The sequence below is a fragment of the Crinia signifera genome, chromosome 8 (assembly GCF_055691185.1).
Source record: "Crinia signifera chromosome 8, ASM5569118v1, whole genome shotgun sequence".
Taxonomy (NCBI): domain Eukaryota; kingdom Metazoa; phylum Chordata; class Amphibia; order Anura; family Myobatrachidae; genus Crinia; species Crinia signifera.
In genome coordinates, this window is record NC_139224.1 from 144,532,533 (window position 1) to 144,554,868 (window position 22,336).

General features: G+C 47.3%; 1 protein-coding gene across 1 annotated transcript in view; it reads right to left on the reverse strand.

The window, feature by feature from the left end:
• LOC146026557 (dynein light chain Tctex-type 4-like) overlaps positions 1-21,772 on the reverse strand; it is a 24,615-nt gene extending 2,843 nt beyond the window's left edge. The window contains exons 1-4 of the mRNA XM_083157334.1: positions 21,645-21,772; positions 20,026-20,140; positions 16,305-16,454; positions 12,104-12,178 (exon numbers count right to left, since the gene is read on the reverse strand). Coding sequence (XP_083013460.1) covers positions 12,104-12,178; positions 16,305-16,454; positions 20,026-20,140; positions 21,645-21,694 — 390 coding nt within the window. The 5' untranslated portion in view covers positions 21,695-21,772. The remainder of the gene's footprint in view (positions 1-12,103; positions 12,179-16,304; positions 16,455-20,025; positions 20,141-21,644) is intronic.
• Positions 21,773-22,336: the final 564 nt, after the last annotated feature.

Genomic DNA, 22,336 nt, shown 5'->3' on the forward strand with positions numbered 1-22,336 from the left:
CCGCCCGAGTATAACCAGCCCCGGGCTCACTGAGCCGGTGCTGGTGACATAAAATCAGGGTCCCCGACAAATAGGGGTCCCCTTGATTTCATGAAACCAGCACCAGGCTCAAGGTCCGGCGCTGGTTCCCAAAATATGGGGGACAAAGTGACTAGGGGTCCCCCGTATTTTAAGAACCAGCACCGGACACAACCAGCCAGCAGGGTAATGCCACAGCCGGGGGAAACTTATTATATAAGCTCCCGCGGCCAAAGCATTAACCCCCTGGCTGGTCAGCAGGGGTCCTGGGGAAGTGGGGACCCCCCCAATGAAGGGGTCCCCCCCCTCCAGGACTTACCAGCCCATGCTGATAGTCCGGGGCTGTCCCCGATGCCCCTGGGCGGTGGGCATCGGGCTGATGGCTTGTGTAAAAAAAGAAGTAAAACTATTGTTTTATACTGGCGAACTATGAGTCCCAGCAAGCCTACCCCGCATGCTGGGACTTGGAGAACCACAAGTCCCAGCATGCGGGGCATTTAAGGCCCCGCTGGCACTTGTAGTTCAGCAGTACAAAAAATAGTTAACAAAATCACACTGACACACTGTAAAATAAAAGTTTAATACATACAAAACACACACACACTGATACTTACCTACCTTGAGCCCGTAGGTCGGTCCCTGGGTCCGTCCTCCGGGGCTCCAGGGCAGAAGAGTCCGGTTCCGGGGCCTTGGTCCTGGTTCCGGGGCTGGTCCTGGGGTTCCGGGGCTCCTGGGCTGCAGAATCCGGGGTCCGGGATCCGAGGTAGTCCCCAGGGGTACCTAAGGAAGCAAATCCAACTCACCTGGTCCCCGGCGACGACCTCGGAATCCTCTCTGACAGCGCTGCTCCCATCTGGTACCCGGCTCGCAGGACTTTGACAGGCGCAGAGATGTTTCCTCCTCGTCGTCTCTGCACAGAATGATTTCTTGGCCAATCAGGAGCCGAGAAAGTCGGCTCCTGATTGGCCAGAAATCATTCTGAATACAGACGCCGAGGAAGTAACATCTCAGCGCATCTAGAGCAGAGATGTTTCCTCCTCGGCGTCTCTAGTTAGAATGATTTCTGGCCAATCAGGAGCCGACTTTCTCGGCTCCTGATTGGCCAAGAAATCATTCTGTGCAGAGACGCCGAGGAGGAAACATCTCTGCGCCTGTCAAAGTCCTGCGAGCCGGGTACCAGATGGGAGCAGCGCTGTCACCGGAGAGGATTCCGAGGTCGTCGCCGGGGACCAGGTGAGTTGGATTTGCTTCCTTAGGTACCCCTGGGGACTACCTCGGATCCCGGACCCCGTATTCTGCAGCCCAGGAGCCCCGGAACCCCAGGACCAGCCCCGGAACCAGGACCAAGGCCCCGGAACCGGACTCTTCTGCCCTGGAGCCCCGGAGGACAGACCCAGGATCCAGGGACCGACCTACGGGCTCAAGGTAGGTAAGTATCTGTGTGTGTGTTTTGTATGTATTGAACTTTTATTTTACAGTGTGTCAGTGTGATTTTGTTAACTATTTTTTGTACTGCTGAACTACAAGTGCCAGCGGGTCCTTTAATGCCCCGCATGCTGGGACTTGTGGTTCTCCAAGTCCCAGCATGCGGGGTAGGCTTGCTGGGACTCATAGTTCGCCAGTATAAAACAATAGTTTTACTTCTTTTTTTACACAAGCCATCAGCCCGATGCCCACCGCCCAGGGGCATCGGGGACAGCCCCGGACTATCAGCATGGGCTGGTAAGTCCTGGAGGGGGGGGACCCCTTCATTGGGGGGGGTCCCCACTTCCCCAGGACCCCTGCCCATGCTGACCAGCCAGGGGGTTAATGCTTTGGCCGCGGGAGCTTATATAATAAGTTTCCCCCGGCTGTGGCATTACCCTGCTGGCTGGTTGTGTCCGGTGCTGGTTCTTAAAATACGGGGGACCCCTAGTCACTTTGTCCCCCGTATTTTGGGAACCAGTGCCGGACCTTGAGCCTGGTGCTGGTTTCATGAAATCAAGGGGACCCCTATTTGTCGGGGACCCTGATTTTATGTCACCAGCACCGGCTCAGTGAGCCCGGGGCTGGTTATACTCGAGCGGGGGACCCCACGCTCGTTTTTTTTTTTTAACTTTGCGCTGTCCTGCAAATGTGCGATTTTCAGACATGAAAATCGCACATTTTCAGGACTAAATACAGCGCACCACCTCGCCGCAAATCGCCCCTCTTCGCACTTTTCAGCCTCCAATGCGCATCACATTAAATATGCGCATTTTGACTGAAAAGTGCGATTTGTAAAAGTGCGATTTGCGGCGATGTGATGCGCGAATAAAACATGCGCATTTAGCGCACAGCATAGAATGTCACCCTATGTGTGGGAAAGGTGTCCCAGGGAGGGTAATCTGCAGGTCTCCTGGACAGAAAGAGCAGGGTCTCCCCTTTCAAAATGGCTGCCGCAGCAGCAGGCCGCCTGAGCCCAGTCCATACCTCACCCAAAGCTCCTCCGGTAGCCTCTGTCAATCCTCTGGGTCAGGTGCCAGTCCCCAGCCGGCACTTCCACATGCCTGACTACAGCAGCAGGGGTGGACTATAGGAGAGAGGGAGCTAGCTTCGTACATGTCTGCTCCCTCCAGCAGACAGGCGACACCCCCGCTGTCCCCTTCCTGTTGGTGGCGGTTGGTCAGACGGACCTGTGTCTGCATGTCAGTCAAAGTGCCTTGGCCTGTCATATGTAGGTTAGCCATCACAGACCTAGATCATCAATCATTTGTTTTACCACTACTGGTGTGTCCCCCCGATGCATACCTTTGTGTCATCTGTAAAAAGGCATACTTTCCCTCCAATACCATTTGCAATGTCATCAACAAAGATAACGGCACTGGTCCAAGTACAGATCCCTGGGGTACTCCCCTGGTAACCTTTCCCTCCTTAGACTGCACTCCATTTACTACAACAGCGTAATAAAGTCTAGATATGCTACATCAGGATATACGATATCCCAGCAGTGGGGATGTAGGCTGACTGGCCCGGCATCCCAATATGGGAAATCTCGACAGGGGCTCCTTAAGTGACCTACCACTCTTAACCTAACCCCCCCACCCCCTGCTTGCAGCCTAACCCCCCTGCCTACCCCCACAGCCTAACCCCAACCCTCCCTGTTAATGCCTAATCCCCATACCCCACCAGGAACCAGGGGAAGCCAGCAATAAAGAAATAACCGCAGCTATCAATTCACTGATTACAACAGATAAATCAATGATGGAGGAGTGCCCCCTTTGGAGCAGGAGCCCGGTGGCTGGTGACTCCATTGCCTCCCAGACTTCCACCCCTGGATATACAGTAGGGTCATGTAGTAGCCTGTAAGATAGAGGAATGGCTGAGATTCCAGCAAGTGTGCCTATAGTTTTAAAGCAGAAATATCCTGTTGATAAGTCTACAATATCTAGATCGACAGTCAATAGGTCTGCACCAAAAGGTCGATTTGCAATAGGACAACATCGACAAAATGTTGACTTTGACAAAAGGTTAACATGAGTTTTTTCATGTTTTTATTCCTTCCTTGGACTTTTTCATAGTTTAACATCCACATGGATTCCGAATGGGAATGGTATGGTAGCCATGTGAGGGTACACTAATTAACACTAATTGGGGGTCCTTGACAATAAGTGTCGACATTGACTCCTTAACAAACTCATGTTGATCTTTTCATATGTCAACCTTTTTTCATGTCGATCTTTTTGCTTGTGCTGACCTTTTTGGCAATGTTGACCTTTTGCTTGTTGACATTTTGTCAACCTCGACCTACTGCATGTCGACATTTCATCATTGTCGATCTTTTTCATGTCATTTTGTTAATGACCTTGGGCAGGATGTTGTAACATCCGCAGCCCTGTTTCGCCCCCCTTCGCCGGCCACCGCATTTTTAATAACAGCATATGCTGTAACATATTTGGTTATTAATGCAAGGGACAGCTCTTGCGGTAAGAGCTGTCCCTTGCGATGCGGTGCCGGCACTGGACTTCCGGGTCTGTGACCCGGGAGTCCATCTGCGCATGCACAGATTGACGCGCCGGCCGCAGGGCATGCTGGGAGGGATCCGTGACGGATCCCTCAAACAGCGCTGCGGTAAGAAGCCCATAGGCAGCCGCAGGGAATCGCCAGCTTTTGCTGGCGATTTGATCCGCAGCGCTGCCACTGCGGAGGGGCCATACAGCATACAGAAATGCGGTAAAACCCCCGATAACGGGGTTTTTACCCCATTTCTGCTTTAGAGAATCTCCCCCCTTGTGACTGTTGACCTAGACATCGTAGACCTTTCCATTTACACCCACTTCCCCTTATATCTATTTCCAGGTTGTGACATACGGCCCATCGCAGGTGTAAAGATCCACAGGGGGGAGTTGACTTAAAGATGGGAGTTCTCTGTCACATGGGCTGTTGCTATGGGCAACCATCAGACACATATCTTCTATATTAGAAGTCGATTGTGATTGGTTGCCCATGGCAACATCTAATGTGAAATAGAAGTCCCATCTTAGTAAATCTCCATACAGTCCTACTAGTCTGGCCACAGTAATGTAATGATAAAACATGATATACCTTTAACAGAAATTAATTCAATGTAGGCTACCGTCATTGGGAATAAGTGATTGTGGGGAGGAAGAGGGTGAGAAACAGTAGATGCCGTTTGGAAAGTCTTCTAAAGATAACACTGTGATGTTACCTAGTGATCATGTATTCCATCTATGTGCCAATATTACACTGAACTTTCACTTCAAAAGAAACCTCTTTCCTCATAAGTACAAAGCCTGTATGTACTTTAGCCATGCTTTGTTTTACAAAAGACATTTCTGCTGTTGACATATTTGTTCTGTGTATTGTGAACGTCCAGAACAAACATACTTTACCAGCGTGGCCATTTAATGCATTATTTGTATACCTGACAAACACGGAACACTCCCTCATTATTAATGGCCTGTTGGCGACTGTTATTTATCATCATGATGCTACTGTATGTATGAAGTGAGATCGAAACCTTCACTGGCAGTCACGAAGAAGACAGAAGTTAGATTACGTTCAAAGTTTGCGACGATGGATGTGATCCACAAGGCGGTAATGATAAAGATATTAGATGTTACCTAGGAGACCAGTGACGTATTTACAGACTAGCCTATAACAATACTCTCCTCCATGCCAGTATCATAGACGCATTGAACTCTTCTGATTCGCTAACCCTTGAAGGGCCCAGAAGCCATTGGCCCTTATTCTGGTTTCACTCCCAAAAGCAAATTCCTTCTCAAATGTTCAAAACCATATGCACTGCAGGTGGGGCAGATGCAACATGTGCAGAGAGAGTTACAGTAGATTTGGGTGGGTTATTTTGTTTCCCTTTTAAGTAAAACCCCACCCAAATCTAATTCTCTCTGCACATGTTACATCTGCCCCACCTGCAGTGCATATGGTTTTATCCATTTGAGAAGGAATTTGCCTTTGCGAGTGAACCAGAATAAGGGCCATTGACTGTAAAGCCCTTGGTTAGGCTGTACATTGCTAGCTGTAACTTAAATACCCTTTTTTTTTATTTTTGTTAATGGGCAAAATTATACTTCAGAGCTGATCGTGCTAACCAATTAGTCACAGACAACCGGGGGGCAGTTTAAATCCTGTTACATTCACCAATGAACACCGGTTGCTTGGGAGGTCAGTCCTTTAGGACGTTAGGGGTTTATTATCTGAAGGGTCTAGTTATAAAGGGTCAGCTTTAAATTAATAGCAGCGTTATACCGGTGTTCAACTGAAGGAAACCAGAAGGCAAATAACACACCAACATTACTTCTGAACAACTGCATTAAAACCACAGAACTCAGGAACATCATGTGGCCTCAACTTACCTTTGCCATGAGAACACCTGGACCAAGCCCACCATCCCTATGGCTGAGAACACCAGGACTACCCCCAGGCCTACCCCTCATGGTGAGCATGGAGCTATGAGGGGAAGCACCAGGGCCAGCCTATGTAGCAACACTTCCCCCATACTTGAATTTGCTCCCCATTTTCTCATAACCACCTGTACTGCTCATGAGACCAGGACTTTGATAATTCTATGAAAATTATTTCTTAATATTTCCCTTTTGTCAGTCCCCTGCAAAGGTGTGTTCATGTAGTTTGCTCCCCCCCCCCCCCCTTCTCCAGCATACATCGGCCCCACCATGTGCTATTCCTGTAATGTGTACCTCCGCAGATTACACACCCTGCTAGTTCTGACCTATGCGGTGCACCGAGTTGGTTGCCTCAGATGGCATCTCTGTGGCCAGGATGTGGGTCACGTGGATGTTTCTGTGCAGGGTTTATCATACTACTACACAAGTATTTGCTTTCCAATATGGGGTCCTTGTATGGCTCGCCTCCTACTGTGTAACCTTCATAGTGCCCCCACCATGGCTGCCTCATCTGGTGCACTTGTGGATGGGATGAAAAATACATGGACCTAAGTATACACTGAAATCACCCATTTTGGGTAATTTCTTTTAGGGGTAATCTATTCCACCAAGGGTAATCCTACGCAGAGTGCCTAAAATGGCTGCCACACCTGGTACCTTGTCAGGGTGGAGTACACAACCCATGGAAGTTATTATCCAAAATGCTGCACCACTCCTGCATTATGCTTACTGTGTGCTCAAGGGTTTCTTTTGTCTGTGACTTGTCTGTTACTGTACCACCAACATCCTCTGTATTATGTGCATGGTCTGTTACTGTACGACCTACATCCTCTGTATTATGTGCATTGTCTGTTACTGTACTACCTACATCCTCTGTATTATGTGCATTGTCTGTTACTGTACTACCTACATCCTCTGTATTATGTGTATTGTCTGTTACTGTACTACCTACATCCTCTGTATTATGCGCATTGTCTGTGACTGTACTACCTTCATCCTCTGTATTATGTGTATTGTCTGTTACTGTACTACCTACATCCTCTGTATTATGTGCATTGTCTGTGACTGTTCCACCTACATCCTCTGTGTTATGTGCATTGTCTGTGACTGTACTACCTACATCCTCTGTGTTATGTGCATTGTCTGTTACTGTACTACCTACATCCTCTGTATTATGTGCATTGTCTGTGACTGGTCTGTGACTGTACTACCTACATCCTCTGTGTTATGTGCATTGTCTGTTACTGTACTACCAACATCCTCTGTATTATGTGCATGGTCTGTTACTGTACGACCTACATCCTCTGTGTTATGTGCATTGTCTGTTACTGTACGACCTACATCCTCTGTATTATGTGCATTGTCTGTTACTGTACTACCTACATCCTCTGTATTATATGCATTGGCTGTTACTGTACTACCTACATCCTCTGTATTATGTGCATTGTCTGTTACTGTACTACCTACATCCTCTGTATTATGTGCATTGTCTGTGACTGTACTACCTACATCCTCTGTGTTATGTGCATTGTCTGTTACTGTACCACCAACATCCTCTGTATTATGTGCATGGTCTGTTACTGTACGACCTACATCCTCTGTATTATGTGCATTGTCTGTTACTGTACTACCTACATCCTCTGTATTATGTGCATTGTCTGTTACTGTACTACCTACATCCTCTGTATTATGTGTATTGTCTGTTACTGTACTACCTACATCCTCTGTATTATGCGCATTGTCTGTGACTGTACTACCTTCATCCTCTGTATTATGTGTATTGTCTGTTACTGTACTACCTACATCCTCTGTATTATGTGCATTGTCTGTGACTGTTCCACCTACATCCTCTGTGTTATGTGCATTGTCTGTGACTGTACTACCTACATCCTCTGTGTTATGTGCATTGTCTGTTACTGTACTACCTACATCCTCTGTATTATGTGCATTGTCTGTGACTGGTCTGTGACTGTACTACCTACATCCTCTGTGTTATGTGCATTGTCTGTTACTGTACTACCAACATCCTCTGTATTATGTGCATGGTCTGTTACTGTACGACCTACATCCTCTGTGTTATGTGCATTGTCTGTTACTGTACGACCTACATCCTCTGTATTATGTGCATTGTCTGTTACTGTACTACCTACATCCTCTGTATTATATGCATTGGCTGTTACTGTACTACCTACATCCTCTGTATTATGTGCATTGTCTGTTACTGTACTACCTACATCCTCTGTATTATGTGCATTGTCTGTGACTGTACTACCTACATCCTCTGTATTATGTGTATTGTCTGTTACTGTACTACCTACATCCTCTGTATTATGTGCATTGTCTTTGACTGTACTACCTTCATCCTCTGTATTATGTGTATTATCTGTTACTGTACTACCTACATCCTCTGTATTATGTGCATTGTCTGTTACTGTACTACCTACATCCTCTGTATTATGTGCATTGTCTGTGACTGTTCCACCTACATCCTCTGTATTATGTGCATTGTCTGTTACTGTACTACCTACATCCTCTGTATTATGTGCATTGTCTGTGACTGTTCCACCTACATCCTCTGTATTATGTGCATTGTCTGTTACTGTACTACCTACATCCTCTGTATTATATGCATTGTCTGTGACTGTTCCACCTACATCCTCTGTATTATGTGCATTGTCTGTTACTGTACTACCTACATCCTCTGTATTATGTGCATTGTCTGTGACTGTTCCACCTACATCCTCTGTATTATGTGCATTGTCTGTGACTGTACTACCTACATCCTCTGTGTTATGTGCATTGTCTGTTACTGTACTACCTACATCCTCTGTATTATGTGCATTGTCTGTGACTGGTCTGTGACTGTACTACCTACATCCTCTGTGTTATGTGCATTGTCTGTTACTGTACTACCAACATCCTCTGTATTATGTGCATGGTCTGTTACTGTACGACCTACATCCTCTGTGTTATGTGCATTGTCTGTTACTGTACGACCTACATCCTCTGTATTATGTGCATTGTCTGTTACTGTACTACCTACATCCTCTGTATTATATGCATTGTCTGTTACTGTACTACCTACATCCTCTGTATTATGTGCATTGTCTGTTACTGTACTACCTACATCCTCTGTATTATGTGCATTGTCTGTGACTGTACTACCTACATCCTCTGTATTATGTGTATTGTCTGTTACTGTACTACCTACATCCTCTGTATTATGTGCATTGTCTTTGACTGTACTACCTTCATCCTCTGTATTATGTGTATTATCTGTTACTGTACTACCTACATCCTCTGTATTATGTGCATTGTCTGTTACTGTACTACCTACATCCTCTGTATTATGTGCATTGTCTGTTACTGTACTACCTACATCCTCTGTATTATGTGCATTGTCTGTGACTGTACTACCTACATCCTCTGTATTATGTGCATTGTCTGTGACTGTACTACCTACATCCTCTGTATTATGTGCATTGTCTGTTACTGTACTACCTACATCCTCTGTATTATGTGCATTGTCTGTTACTGTACTACCTACATCCTCTGTATTATGTGCATTGTCTGTGACTGTACTACCTACATCCTCTGTGTTATGTGCATTGTCTGTGACTGTACTACCTACATCCTCTGTGTTATGTGCATTGTCTGTTACTGTACGACCTACATCCTCTGTGTTATGTGCATTGTCTGTTACTGTACGACCTACATCCTCTGTGTTATGTGCATTGTCTGTTACTGTACGACCTACATCCTCTGTGTTATGTGCATTGTCTGTTACTGTACTACCTACATCCTCTGTATTATGTGCATTGTCTGTTACTGTACTACCTACATCCTCTGTATTATGTACATTGTCTGTGACTATACTACCTACATCCTCTGTATTATGTGCATTGTCTGTTACTGTACTACCTACATCCTCTGTATTATGTGCATTTTCTGTTACTGTACTACCTACATCCTCTGTATTATGTGCATTGTTTGTAACTGTACTACCTACATCCTCTGTATTATGTGCATTGTCTGTTACTGTACTACCTACATCCTCTGTATTATGTACATTGTCTGTGACTGTACTACCTACATCCTCTGTATTATGTGCATTGTTATAATGTCTGTAAAGCGCCTTGAGTCCTGTTGGAGAAAGTGCGCTATATAAATTAAACTAACTAACTTACGTACATTTGATCACAGTGGTGTATATGCTGCTCAGCTCTGTCAAAAACTAGAGTTAAATGAATGTACAAAATTGAGCAAAAGGGAACAGCGTGGACCGGAGCACTAAATATTAGTTCTGTTTCCCAAATTCTGCCATTACACTCCAAATTTTAAGTATATCCTTAAAGCATTGAATGCAGTGGCAGAGTTTTCCTAACCCCGTATCAGGCTATATTCAGCTAAGGTCCCCAGTTTAGTCTATATATCATCAGGGAGGCTGATCGATATTTGGGTCATGATTATCGATGTACAGTCATCAGGTGCATATGCTGTGATTAGTAGAACGGGGCAGTGTCATCTCTGTACATACTGGAATCACATTTCAGTAACAAAACCGCTAGACCAGGTTACAGATAATGGGGTTTATTCTCGTTCACTCTTTCTGACAAATTCGTTCTTAGATGGACAAAACTATGGAGGTTATTCTGGTTGGTGCGTATATTTCCGAATTATTCCGGAGCGGTCCGCACGCCACGCTGTGTGGACATCGTACGAAGAAACGCCCACCGGTCCTCCGCATTCGGACGGACTCACTCTTTAAGAAGAGGGCGTGTTTACGGACGACATCCAAACCTTTGCGTGTGCGGTGGACACACACATATTCTGCACGGTCTTACAGCGTCTGCACGGTCTTACCGCGTCAGATCGGACGGGAACCTGCCCGTACGCACCGATGTTATTGGTGAATGTAAAATTGACATATATTTGTGTGTTTAGTAATGGTCCATTTAAGCTGCAATGGTTCCAATTGAAGCAATGACAAGAGTGTAATTAATGAGTAATGAGTAAAGGAGTGGATTGTATTGTGTTCAGCTGACATTGGTTGAGGTGCGCCCGTACTGATTGGGCGTTCCGAATGCCTAGCGCATGATCGAGTGGTGTCCGCAAAGCAATACTTGCTTATGAAGACCGCATGTTTCCTGCCTTTTTGTTCGTGTGCATTCAGTGTGCTGTCCGAATGTACGCGTACCAGAATGCACTCCCTCGTGTACACCCATGTTTACGCCCAGTTTAGCCCACTTTGAAACTACGCCCCTGTGTACTTCCGAATGACGCCCATAATACGCCCATATTTCACGAGTGAATGCGGTGCACATTTCTGTACGGTATTGGTGAGAACAAGTACGGAGACCTTGCGTGGCGCATGCGCATAGCGTTGCCCACGCATGCGCAGACGGCTAAAAAACGCCATCCGAAAGAGTTCGGGAAAGTACGCACAGACCAGAATAAGGCCCTATGTGCTCTGCAGGGGGGCAAATGTGCAGAGAGAATTAGATTTGGGTGAGTTATTTTGTTTCTGTGCAGGGAAAATGCTGACTGCTTTATTTTTACACTGCAATATAGATCTCACTTTGAAGTAAAACCCCACCCAAATCTAACTCTCTCTGCACAAGTAACATCTGCCCCACCTGCATTGCACATGGTTTTGTCCATCTGAGAAGGAATTTGTCAGAAAGAGTGAACCAAAATAACCCCCAATGTTCCTCAGTAGCCTTAATACCACAATGCAGATGGTTTAAAAAAAATGTTCCATATATCTAATAGAGCAGGGACCCTCAAACTATTTGCTCTGGGACCCCGTCAGACAATAAATATTATTACAGGACCCCAGCAGGTTAGAATGGAACAGAATAGCCGCCACATGTGTGGTCATTGAAATGAAGTGACTGCTATTGTGACAGGGAGGCAGTGGGTAATGAGGGTATGGAAAAGGGGGTGGGGGATAGAAGAGGGAAGCAGAGGGGGTTTACTTAATGAGTTATCCCCTGTCCCCGCTCAACAAACACATTAGTCTGATGGCCAGCAACATGGAGTCGTGACCCCATGCTGAGGTGGTAGGGACCCACTTTGGGGTCAGGACCCACAGTTTGAGAACCGTTGTAATAGAGGATATCATACTTAAGTACAGTACCTAAGATTTGCCTAATCCCAGCTCCTGCAGTTGGATGTCTTACCTGTTCATTGATGATGGTTATTGGCTTGCGATTTGGAGTGCGGGCTCTGGCCTTTCGCCTCAATACTGCTCGGTTCTAAAAGCAAGAAGAAGTAATGTCACTCAGAACAGTAGTGCTGCTCTCCTGGATGATTCAATATCACAGTAATCTCCCCTGAGAATGCTATATCACAGTAATCTCTCCTGGAGGATACTACATCACATTAATCTCTCCTGAGGATGTTATATCACAGTGATCCCTCCTGGAGGATTCTATATCACAGTAATCTCTCCTGGAGGATACTATATCACAGTAATCTCTCCTGAGGATGTTATATCACAGTGATCCCTCCTGAGGATGTTATATCACAGTAATCTCTCCTGGAGGATACTACACCATGGTAATCTCTCCTGAGGATGTTATATCACAGTGATCCCTCCTGGAGGATGCTATATCACAGTAATCTCACCTGGAGGATACTACATCACATTAATCTCTCCTGAGGATGCTATATCACAGTGATCCCTCCTGGAGGATACTACATCACATTGATCTCTCCTGGGGATGTTATATCACAGTGATCTCTCCTGGAGGATGCTATATCACAGTAATCTCTCCTGGAGGATACTACACCACGGTAATCTCTCCTGAGGACGTTATATCACAGTAATCTCTCCTGAGGATGTTATATTACAGTGATCCCTCCTGGAGGATTCTATATCACAGTAATCTCTCCTGAGGATGTTATATCACAGTGATCCCTCCTGGAGGATTCTATATCACAGTAATAACTCCTGGAGGATCCTATATCACAGTGATCCCTCCTGGAGGATACTATATCACAGTAATCTCTCCTGGAGGATGCCATATCACAGTAATCACTCCTGGAGGATACTATATCACAGTGAACCCTCCTGGAGGATACTATATCACAGTGAACCCTCCTGGAGGATTCTATATCACAGTAATAACTCCTGGAGGATCCTATATCACAGTGATCTCTCCTGGAGGATGCTATATCACAGTAATCTCTCCTGGGGATGCTATTTCACAGTAGTCTCCTGAGGATGCTATATCACAGTAATCTATCCTGAGGATTCTATATCACAGACATCTCTCCTGGAGGATGCTATATCACAGTAATCTCTCCTGGAGTATGTTATATCACAGTAATCTCTCCTGGAGAATGCTATATCACACTAATTTCTCCTGAGGATGTTATATCACAGTAATCTCTCCTCAGGATGCTATATCACAGTAATCACTCCTGGAGGATCCTATATCACAGTGAACCCTCCTGGAGGATGCTATAGCACAGTGATCGCTCCTGGAGGATCCTATATCACAGTGATCCCTCCTGGAGGATTCTATATCACAGTAATCACTCATGGAGGATTCTATATCACAGTGATCCCTCCTGGAGAATGCTATATCACATTAATTTCTACTGAGGATGTTATATCACAGTAATCTCTCCTCAGGATGCTATATCACAGTAATCTCTCCTGGAGGATGATATATCACAATAATCTCTCCTGGAGGATGCTATATCACAGTAATCTCTCCTGAGGATGCTATATCACAGTAATCTCTCCTGGAGGATGCTGTATCACAGTAAACTCTCCTGAGGATGATATATCACAGTAATCTCTCTTGAGGATGCTATATCACAGTGATCTCTCCTGAGGATGCTATATCACAGTGATCTCTCCTGAGGATGCTATATCACAGTAATCTCTCCTGAGGATGTTATATCACAGTGATCTCTCCTGAGGATGCTATATCACAGTGATCTCTCCTGAGGATGCTATATCACAGTAATCTCTCCTGGAGGATGCTATATCACAGTGGTCTCTCCTGAGGAAGCTATATCACAGTAATCTCTCCTGAGGATGCTATATCACAGTAATCTCTCCTGAGGATGCTATATCACAGTGATCTCTCCTGAGGATGCTATATCACAGTAATCTCTCCTGAGGATGTTATATCACAGTTATCTCTCCTGGAGGATGCTATATCACAGTAATCTCTCCTGAGGAAGCTATATCACAGTAATCTCTCTTGAGGATACTATATCACAGTAATCTCTCCTGGAGGATGCTATATCACAGTAATCTCTCCTGGAGGATACTATATCACAGTAATCTCTCCTGGAGGATGCTATATCACAGCAATCTCTCCTGGAGGATGAAATATCACAGTAATCTCTCCTGGAGGATGCTATATCACAGTGATCTCTCCTGAGTATGCTATATCACAGTGATCTCTCCTGATGATGCTATGGGCGGGATGTTATAACATCCGCGGCCCCCCTTCGCCGGACATCGCATTTTTAATAACGGCATATGCTATAACATATGCCGTTATTCATGCAAGGGACAGCTCTTGCGGTAAGAGCTGTCCCTTGCGATGCGGTGCCGGCACTGGACTTCCGGGTCTGTGACCCGGGAGTCCATCTGCGCATGCGCTGACCCCGGCGCCGGCCGCAGGTCACGCTGGGAGGGATCCGTGACGGATCCCTCAAACAGCGCTGCGGTAAGAAGCCCATAGGCTTCTGCAGGGATTCGCCAGCTTTAGCTGGCGATTCCCTCCGCAGCGCTGACACTGCGGAGGCGCCATATAGCATATAGAAATGCGGTAGAAACCCCGAAAACGGGGTTTTTACCGCATTTCTGCTATATAGCATCCCGCCCTAGATCACAGTAATCTCTCCTGAGGATGCTATATCACAGTAATCTCTCCTGGAGGATGCTATATCACAGTAATCTCTCCTGGAGGATGCTATATCACAGTAATCTCTCCTGAGGATGATATATCACAGTAATCTCTCCTGAGGATGATATATCACAGTAATCTCTCCTGGAGGATGCTATATCACAGTAATCTCTCCTGGAGGATGCTATATCACAGTGATCTCTCCTGAGTATGCTATATCACAGTGATCTCTCCTGAGGATGCTATGGGCGGGATGTTGTAACATCCGCGCCCATTATCGCCGGCTACCGCATTATTAATAACGGCATATGCTGTAATATATGCCGTTATTAACGCAAGGGACAGCTCTTGCGATAAGAGCTGTCACTTGCAATGCGGTGCCGGCACTGGACTTCCGGGTCTGTGACCCGGGAGTCCATCTGCGCATGCGCAGACCCCGGCGCCGGCCGCAGGGCACGCTGGGAGGGATCCGTGACGGATCCCTCAAACAGCGCTGCGGTAAGAAGCCCATAGGCTTCTGCAGGGATTCGCCAGCTTTTGCTGGCGATTCCCTCCGCAGCGCTGGCACTGCGGAGGGGGCATATAGCATATAGAAATGCGGTAAAAACCCCGAAAACTGGGTTTTTACCGCATTTCTGCTTTACAGAATCTCCCCCTATATCACAGTGATCTCTCCTGAGGATGATATATCACAGTAATCTCTCCTGAGGATGCTATATCACAGTGATCTCTCCTGAGGATGCTATATCACAGTGATCTCTCCTGGAGGATGCTATATCACAGTAATCTCTCCTGAGGATGCTATATCACAGTAATCTGTCCTCAGGATGCTATATCACAGTGATCTCTCCTGAGGATGCTATATCACAGTAATCTCTCCTGAAGGATGCTATATCACAGTAATCTCTCCTAGAGTGTTTTGTATCACAGTAAACTCTCCTGAGGATGATATATCACAGTAATCTCTCCTGGAGGATGCTACAGCACAGTAATCTCTCCTGGAGGATGTTATATCACATAATAATACACAATGGTAATACCAGCAGATGAGAGGCTTTGAGGACGGCTTTGCATAGCGCTGCACTATGCAAGGTTGTCCTCTACCTGCTGATATGCACTGAGCAGCTTTCTCCCCAACGTTGATAGCGATCATCGCTGTCCATATATGCTGGGCATAGTCGTCCAGTGTGTATGGACCTTAACTCTCATTATTTAATTACCTTTTCCCTCTTACCACATTTAAATATCTTGACACATAAACAACAGGTTGTAACAGCAAGTGGACAGATTACTGCTTTCATCGGACTGCTGCAAGTTTGGGCATAATTCAGTCTAATGCTCATTGGGTCTAATTCAGATGTGGTTGGAGGCGGCATCGCTGCAGAATACTTGGAAGTAGACCCCGCATCAGCTTACTGGAGGCACCTTCTGCCGGCTGCCTGACCCATGGGGTGAGGGGCCCAATTTTTACTGAGTGCAGTAAAGCAGAGTTGAGTGTTTCTTTTACCTTGAGCTGCAGTGTGATACGCTGAGCGGCCAGCAGGCCTTTCATGCTGATGGATGGTAAAGGCTTCTTGATTTCTGCAGTTTTGGAAGCTCCTTCACTTGGTGGAGGATTCACATTCGAGGTTGCTCTGGGGGCCAGAGGAGCTGCCGCCTAAAATGAACATTATGCTAATTAATTCCTTTGGGCGACATTTTTAGGTACTTATGTATTATCTGGGCTGCCGATTTTTTGATTGTATGCCTTAACTTAAGGCATACAATCAGATGCGATGCGATATCGCATCGCATACGACCATATGCGATGACCCGATTTTTCCATAGGATTCAATGTTAAAATGGACTGAGACCATTTTAACATGGAATTCAATGGGAAAAGGGGTCCTTTTCATACCACTACTATCCAAGTGGGCATGGAGTTGGATATAAACCTGTGGCGAGCGAAGCGAGCCCCGCGAGGGGACGGTATTCTGTGTCCCCTCGCAGGGCTCGCTACGCTCGCCACGCTACGCTCGCCACGCTACGCTCGCCACAGGTTTATATCCAACTCCATGCCCACTTGGATAGTAGGGGTATGAAAAGGACCCCTTTTCCCATTGAATTCCATGTTAAAATGGACTCAGTCCATTTTAACATTGAATCCTATGGAAAAATCGGGTCCATCGCATCGCATGCGATATGGTCGGATGCAATGCGATGGACCCGATTTCAAAATCGGCAGCCCAGTTAGTACATAAGTACCCATTTTTATATACATTTTTATCTAGACAGTTTTCAGTTTATTTTGACTTAGTTCCAACCTTTCAGAATTGTCCTGCTGAGATAAAGGAAGATGCTGATAGATTTAGTTTCCCCCCAAAAAGTGTTATTTGTAAATGATACTTTAATACACACACACATAGGACTTTATTCTGGTTCATTCGCGCAGATGCAAATTCACACCCATGCGAACCAGATCCCGCCTTGCCAATGGTGGTATGCTGGCCCACCATTCGTAATGCTCGCACATTCGCACTGGTGATGCGGGGTAACACTCACATCATTCGATGGTCGCCGACCATCGAAGGATGTGGAACATGCACACAGATCTAAGGTTGCTCAGAGCAACCTTAGATCTGCGTGCACATTCGGAGGGAAGTGGGCGGGCAGCTGACCGGCCCCGCATCATTAGCCCATTACCATGAGAACGCCCATAAAATGCTGGGCTTTTCCATATGGTCATGGGCTGACCTGCTGCCACATGCCCCCCAGCCCTCCATTCGCAAGGATGGGTGCGTGCACCCAGCATACATTTTGTGGGTGCGTGCACAGAAATGCACAGGCACATGCGCAAAGCGAAAATATTAGCCCCGTGCAAATGCACATGGCCTTGCGATCGGCCCAGAATAAGGTCCATACTCTTTTAGGTATACCCTCTCTACACCTTGTAAATGTAAATATTTAATTAGCCAATCATGGTAGCGTTTCAAAGCAGGCGAAATATATGGAAATGCTGAAGCGGTTCAGTAATTGTTCAGATGAAACAACAGAATGGAAAAGTGTGATCGAGCATGTTTACATGTAACTAGAGGCACCGGGTGGATTGTGGGCGCTGCGGGTCTGTGGGGGCTATTGTTAGCATAGCAGGCACCTCTGTCTCCTTTCCGTTTGACCTCCATCCGTCTGTGCTGGGGTCCCATTGCGCCTGTAGGCAATGAAAATGTCCCTCCAAAAATGGCTGCCAACTTCTCTAGCATCTATAATAACTTTCTTCTAAGAGGCGGCGAGGATGTCCCCAGAACGTGAGCGGCCAGCGAGGGGGTTGGATGGCAGCGATGGCTTTTTCTTGCTGAAAATAATCCATCCTCACCATACAAACCCCCCGCGATGCCGCTCGTCGACTGCAACAGAATAACACAGCTTGCACACACACAAGCACACACCATCTCAAGCTGGTGCCACAATGATCTCAGTGTAATGGCCTCCACAGCCACCAGTACTCAATATTAAACAGCATCTTTGCGATCTACCGGCCAGTATGCGAAAAAGGTTGCTCCATGGATCGCAGATCTGTCACACCATCAAACATCTGAGCAGCTCTTGGTTTCTCAGCGTAGGTCAGACAGGACCGGTGCTAGGCACCGAAACGCCCCAGGTGGGGGGTGGGGGGGGGGGTGGCGCCCCAGCACTCAATCACTTACCCACTCCAGGGGCGGGTAGTGCCGTCCGATGCTGGCCACCTCCGTGACACAGGGATGGGAGGGATGGGGTGGCTTGCCGAATCCGGCGCCGTGATGTTCCAGGGGTGGGGGGGGGGGGCTTGCCAGGTGATGCGGGTCGGGGGGGACCAGCTCCGAACTGCCGCCCTCCAGCGGCCGGCGCCCTAGGCAAATGCCTAAGGCTGCTTAGTGGTGGCGCCGGCCCTGGGGTCAGATGTACTAAGCTTGAAAAGTAATAAAATAGAAAGTGATAAACCAATAACCAATCATCTCGTATCTGTCCTGTCACAGGCTGTGTTTGAAAAATGACAGGTAGGAGCTGATTTGTCGATGGTTTATCACTCTCCATTTTAGCAGTTTTCAAGGTTTAGTACATCTGAGTAGCCCTTCCCCATGTTACCTCCTCCATGACATTAAGGGCAGGATGTATTAAAATACATTGCCGCCCTTCGCCGGCTGTCCGCCGCGATGCCAGCGCATATGTACTATCATATGCGGCTGGCATCGCGGTGCAGTAACGGAGCCCCCCCCCCCCCCCGTGATACCTGTAATCTGGTGTGCGGGGGGTCTCCGTCACCTCCCTGCCGCCTGGCTCTCCCCTCACGCCGGGGACAGCTAAGCAGGCTGTCCCCGGTGCCTCCTCCTCCCCCCTGCAGCCGGAAGGATGTCCGGCTGCTTCACTATGGGGAGTAAGGGTTTATATTCCGGGGTCCAGGAGGACCCTTCAGGAAGGTAAGCCAGAGGGGGGGGGTTGGCGGGTTTGCGTCGGAGGTGGCGGGCAGCGAAAAGAAGCCCATAGGCTTCTATAGGGTATCGTTTTTGATACATTGGAAAATGCGGTAAACCCGGGGTTTTACCGCATTTTCCGTTTGATACATCCCAAACTCCCTCTGCAAACAAAATTATATGTGACAGTGACTGCACTGGTCTTACTGTGGGTGTGATATATTAGGTAGCCAATGTCTAGGTCGACACCAAAAGGTCATCATGCACAAAGTCAACACTAAACAAGGTGGACACAAGCAATAGGTCGAACATGAAAAGGTTGACCTGAGTTTTTAATTTTTTGGGGGTGGATCTCTTCTCTCGACATGCTTTTGGGACAGGTGTTTCCTCCCTCTAGAACTGCCAGACTGGACTGCAATTAGTGGAGAGCTTGTCTGCCGTGGAAAGCCACTCCCTACCTAATTGCTAGCCCTAGCTGGCTTCTATGGGCTGCAGCCGATGTAGTCCATAGAAGCTGCTATTTTGCGCCTGTGAGATCCATTGTGTAGGTGCTGAGACCCAGACAGCGGCTGACCCTTCTCATCCTCCAGAGCAGGCTGCACAGCCAGTGGCAGCCCTTCTCTTCCACAGAGGTAGGAGCCGCAGCTGATGGACTGCAAATAACAGCCCTTTTGTCCACCATGAACAATGAGTGCACCTATGAATCAGGCCCTGAATGCACATGGTGGTAACATACATGCAATATATATGGACATTGCAGACATCCTCATTATAGCAGAACATACTGAGATGTGACCTTACTTCTTTCACTGTTGCAGGGTTATTATCTCTGTTTGTTGCCCGAAAGGTGACCCGCGATAATTTTACTGCTCCGAGTCTCTTGCTTTGCTCCTCGGTGTCCATAACTCCAGAGGGTCTGCATAAAGATATAATGCAGCAGTTTGTGTTTTAGTTCCGAATAGCCAACTTTCTCCATGGGAATTAGTGCTAAAATACTATGTTATAGAACAGTGCCTTTATCAATATCCGCATAGTGCTCTCATCATTCTAGAACAATCACAAACTGAATCTAATCCTATGCATCAGCATTGCTCTAGCACACAGCACCAGCGCTCTATCAAAGGACAGATATGCAAAATATAAGTCAGTTTAGATTGACCGTTTTTACCAAAGTGGAGAAAAATCATTAGATTAGGTAGCCGACCATCCAATGATTTCTCTCCCCTTTTGCCGCAGGCGAGGGGATATGCTCTCGTACACATCTCCTTGCATGCTAGCCAGGCAGCCGGGGGAGGGGGGGGCGTGGCAGCTGGTGGCCGGGGGGAGGGGAGTGGCAGCAGGCTGGGCTGACCTGTTATCTAGGCTTTAAGTATACGCAGCCTACAATACAGGTCTGAGTCATGCACTATGTCCCTTTTCCTGGTCCATTATGATGTGCCGGGGGAGTCTAGTCTGAATGAACCCCTCCCTTACATAGGGATGGCCATCGGCCATCGATGATTTAAAATCATCCACGGTATGTGGCCGATGTCAAATACTTTTGCCATCGATGTGGGAGTAGCAGATAGTTTCCCTACATTGATGGCAAAGAAAAAACGATTTTTCCGTTTTTTTTTTTCTCAAGGTGCCTGGATCACGGAGCATAGGTCAGCTCCCGACACCCTGAAGTCCCGCCTGCGAGTACTGATTGGCCCACGGGCCATTCAGTAACATATAATGGCTGACCATCAATAGCTAAAACTATCGATGGTTATACATCAAATAGTTTGCCACTATCGATGGCTGGGTACAGAATCGCCATCGATGGCATCTGCACAGATGGCCATCCCTACCCTTACATGCCACCATGATAGACCAGGGTTGCCGACTTTTATATTCTCCTCTCCGGGAGAAGCCCGGAGAGGAGACATTCAGCAGCAGCTCGGGGGCGGGGCTTGGATGTGACATCATTAAGCCCCGCCCCCATGATGCAAAATAGCCGAATTCGCGGATCTCCGTGGAGGGGGCGGGGCTAAAACGACGCAATTGTGCCGTTTATCTCCGCCCCCTCCTCTGAGACCCGTGGATTTCGGCATTTAAATGCCAAGGTAGGGATAAGATGGCCGCGATTGGGGGGGGGGGGGGGGGGGGCGCAGTGGGGGTCCCGCTGAATCCGGGAGGGTTGCCCACCTTTCCGGGGGGCCGAGAGGGGGACCCGATTTTCGGGAGACTCACGGCCATTCCGGGAGGGTAGGCAACCCTGTGATAGACCAATAAACTGATTCACTGTATCACTGTTGTTAGAGTCATGGATGGGATCAGTAGTTGGAAGGTATGCTGATCCTTGTAGTGCCATATTGGAGGATCTTGGGGTGCCTTCAGATGAGCTAGCTCTCAGTTTGGAAATACATAAATGAGCCAAAGTAGGTGCTATGACATGCCTCCCAACTGTCCCACGGTGCCGTTCTGTCTTTTTTGGGGATGGTTCCATGTCCCATCTGGGACTGCAGTGTCCTGCGGTGAGGGAGGCAGTTGCTTAGCAGAGCAGCGGGGAATAGACAGTTTGTGCATGCGCACATCGTCTATTCACAAAAGGCAGAGAACAGGGGGTATGGCCAGCATGTCGCAGAGCCATGGCCATACCCTTAAGGCGGAGAAATGGGGGCATGGCCTCACATGAGCATCTTTCCGCAATGCCACACCCCATTTTGCCCCTTATCTGGAGCGCGGCGCTCAGAGTCCTGTTTACATTCCACCACAGTTGGGAGATATCTATGCTATTATCACGTAGCTTAGGACCACCACAGCAGAGATGCCTTTCAGTGGCTGGTGTCTTCCCATACTTATGCACATATATGAAAGTGAGATCTCTGCATTGCTATTATGATGTAGGATGCATGTCTTTTACTGGACTATTGTGGTGTTGGGTATTTTATTTTTTCTAATCATGCTCAGTGGTCATGTTATGTTGGGTAATGTAGCACCATAAGTCTGTATAGCATGTAATAGACATACTACAATCATACAAAGGGCCTAAAGTGGTCCTGGAGAGGTGGAACTCCTTTCCCCTAACACCCCCCCCCCCCCCCCCCTCCTCGTACATTAGTCAGAGACTGGACCAGTGCCAAGGAAT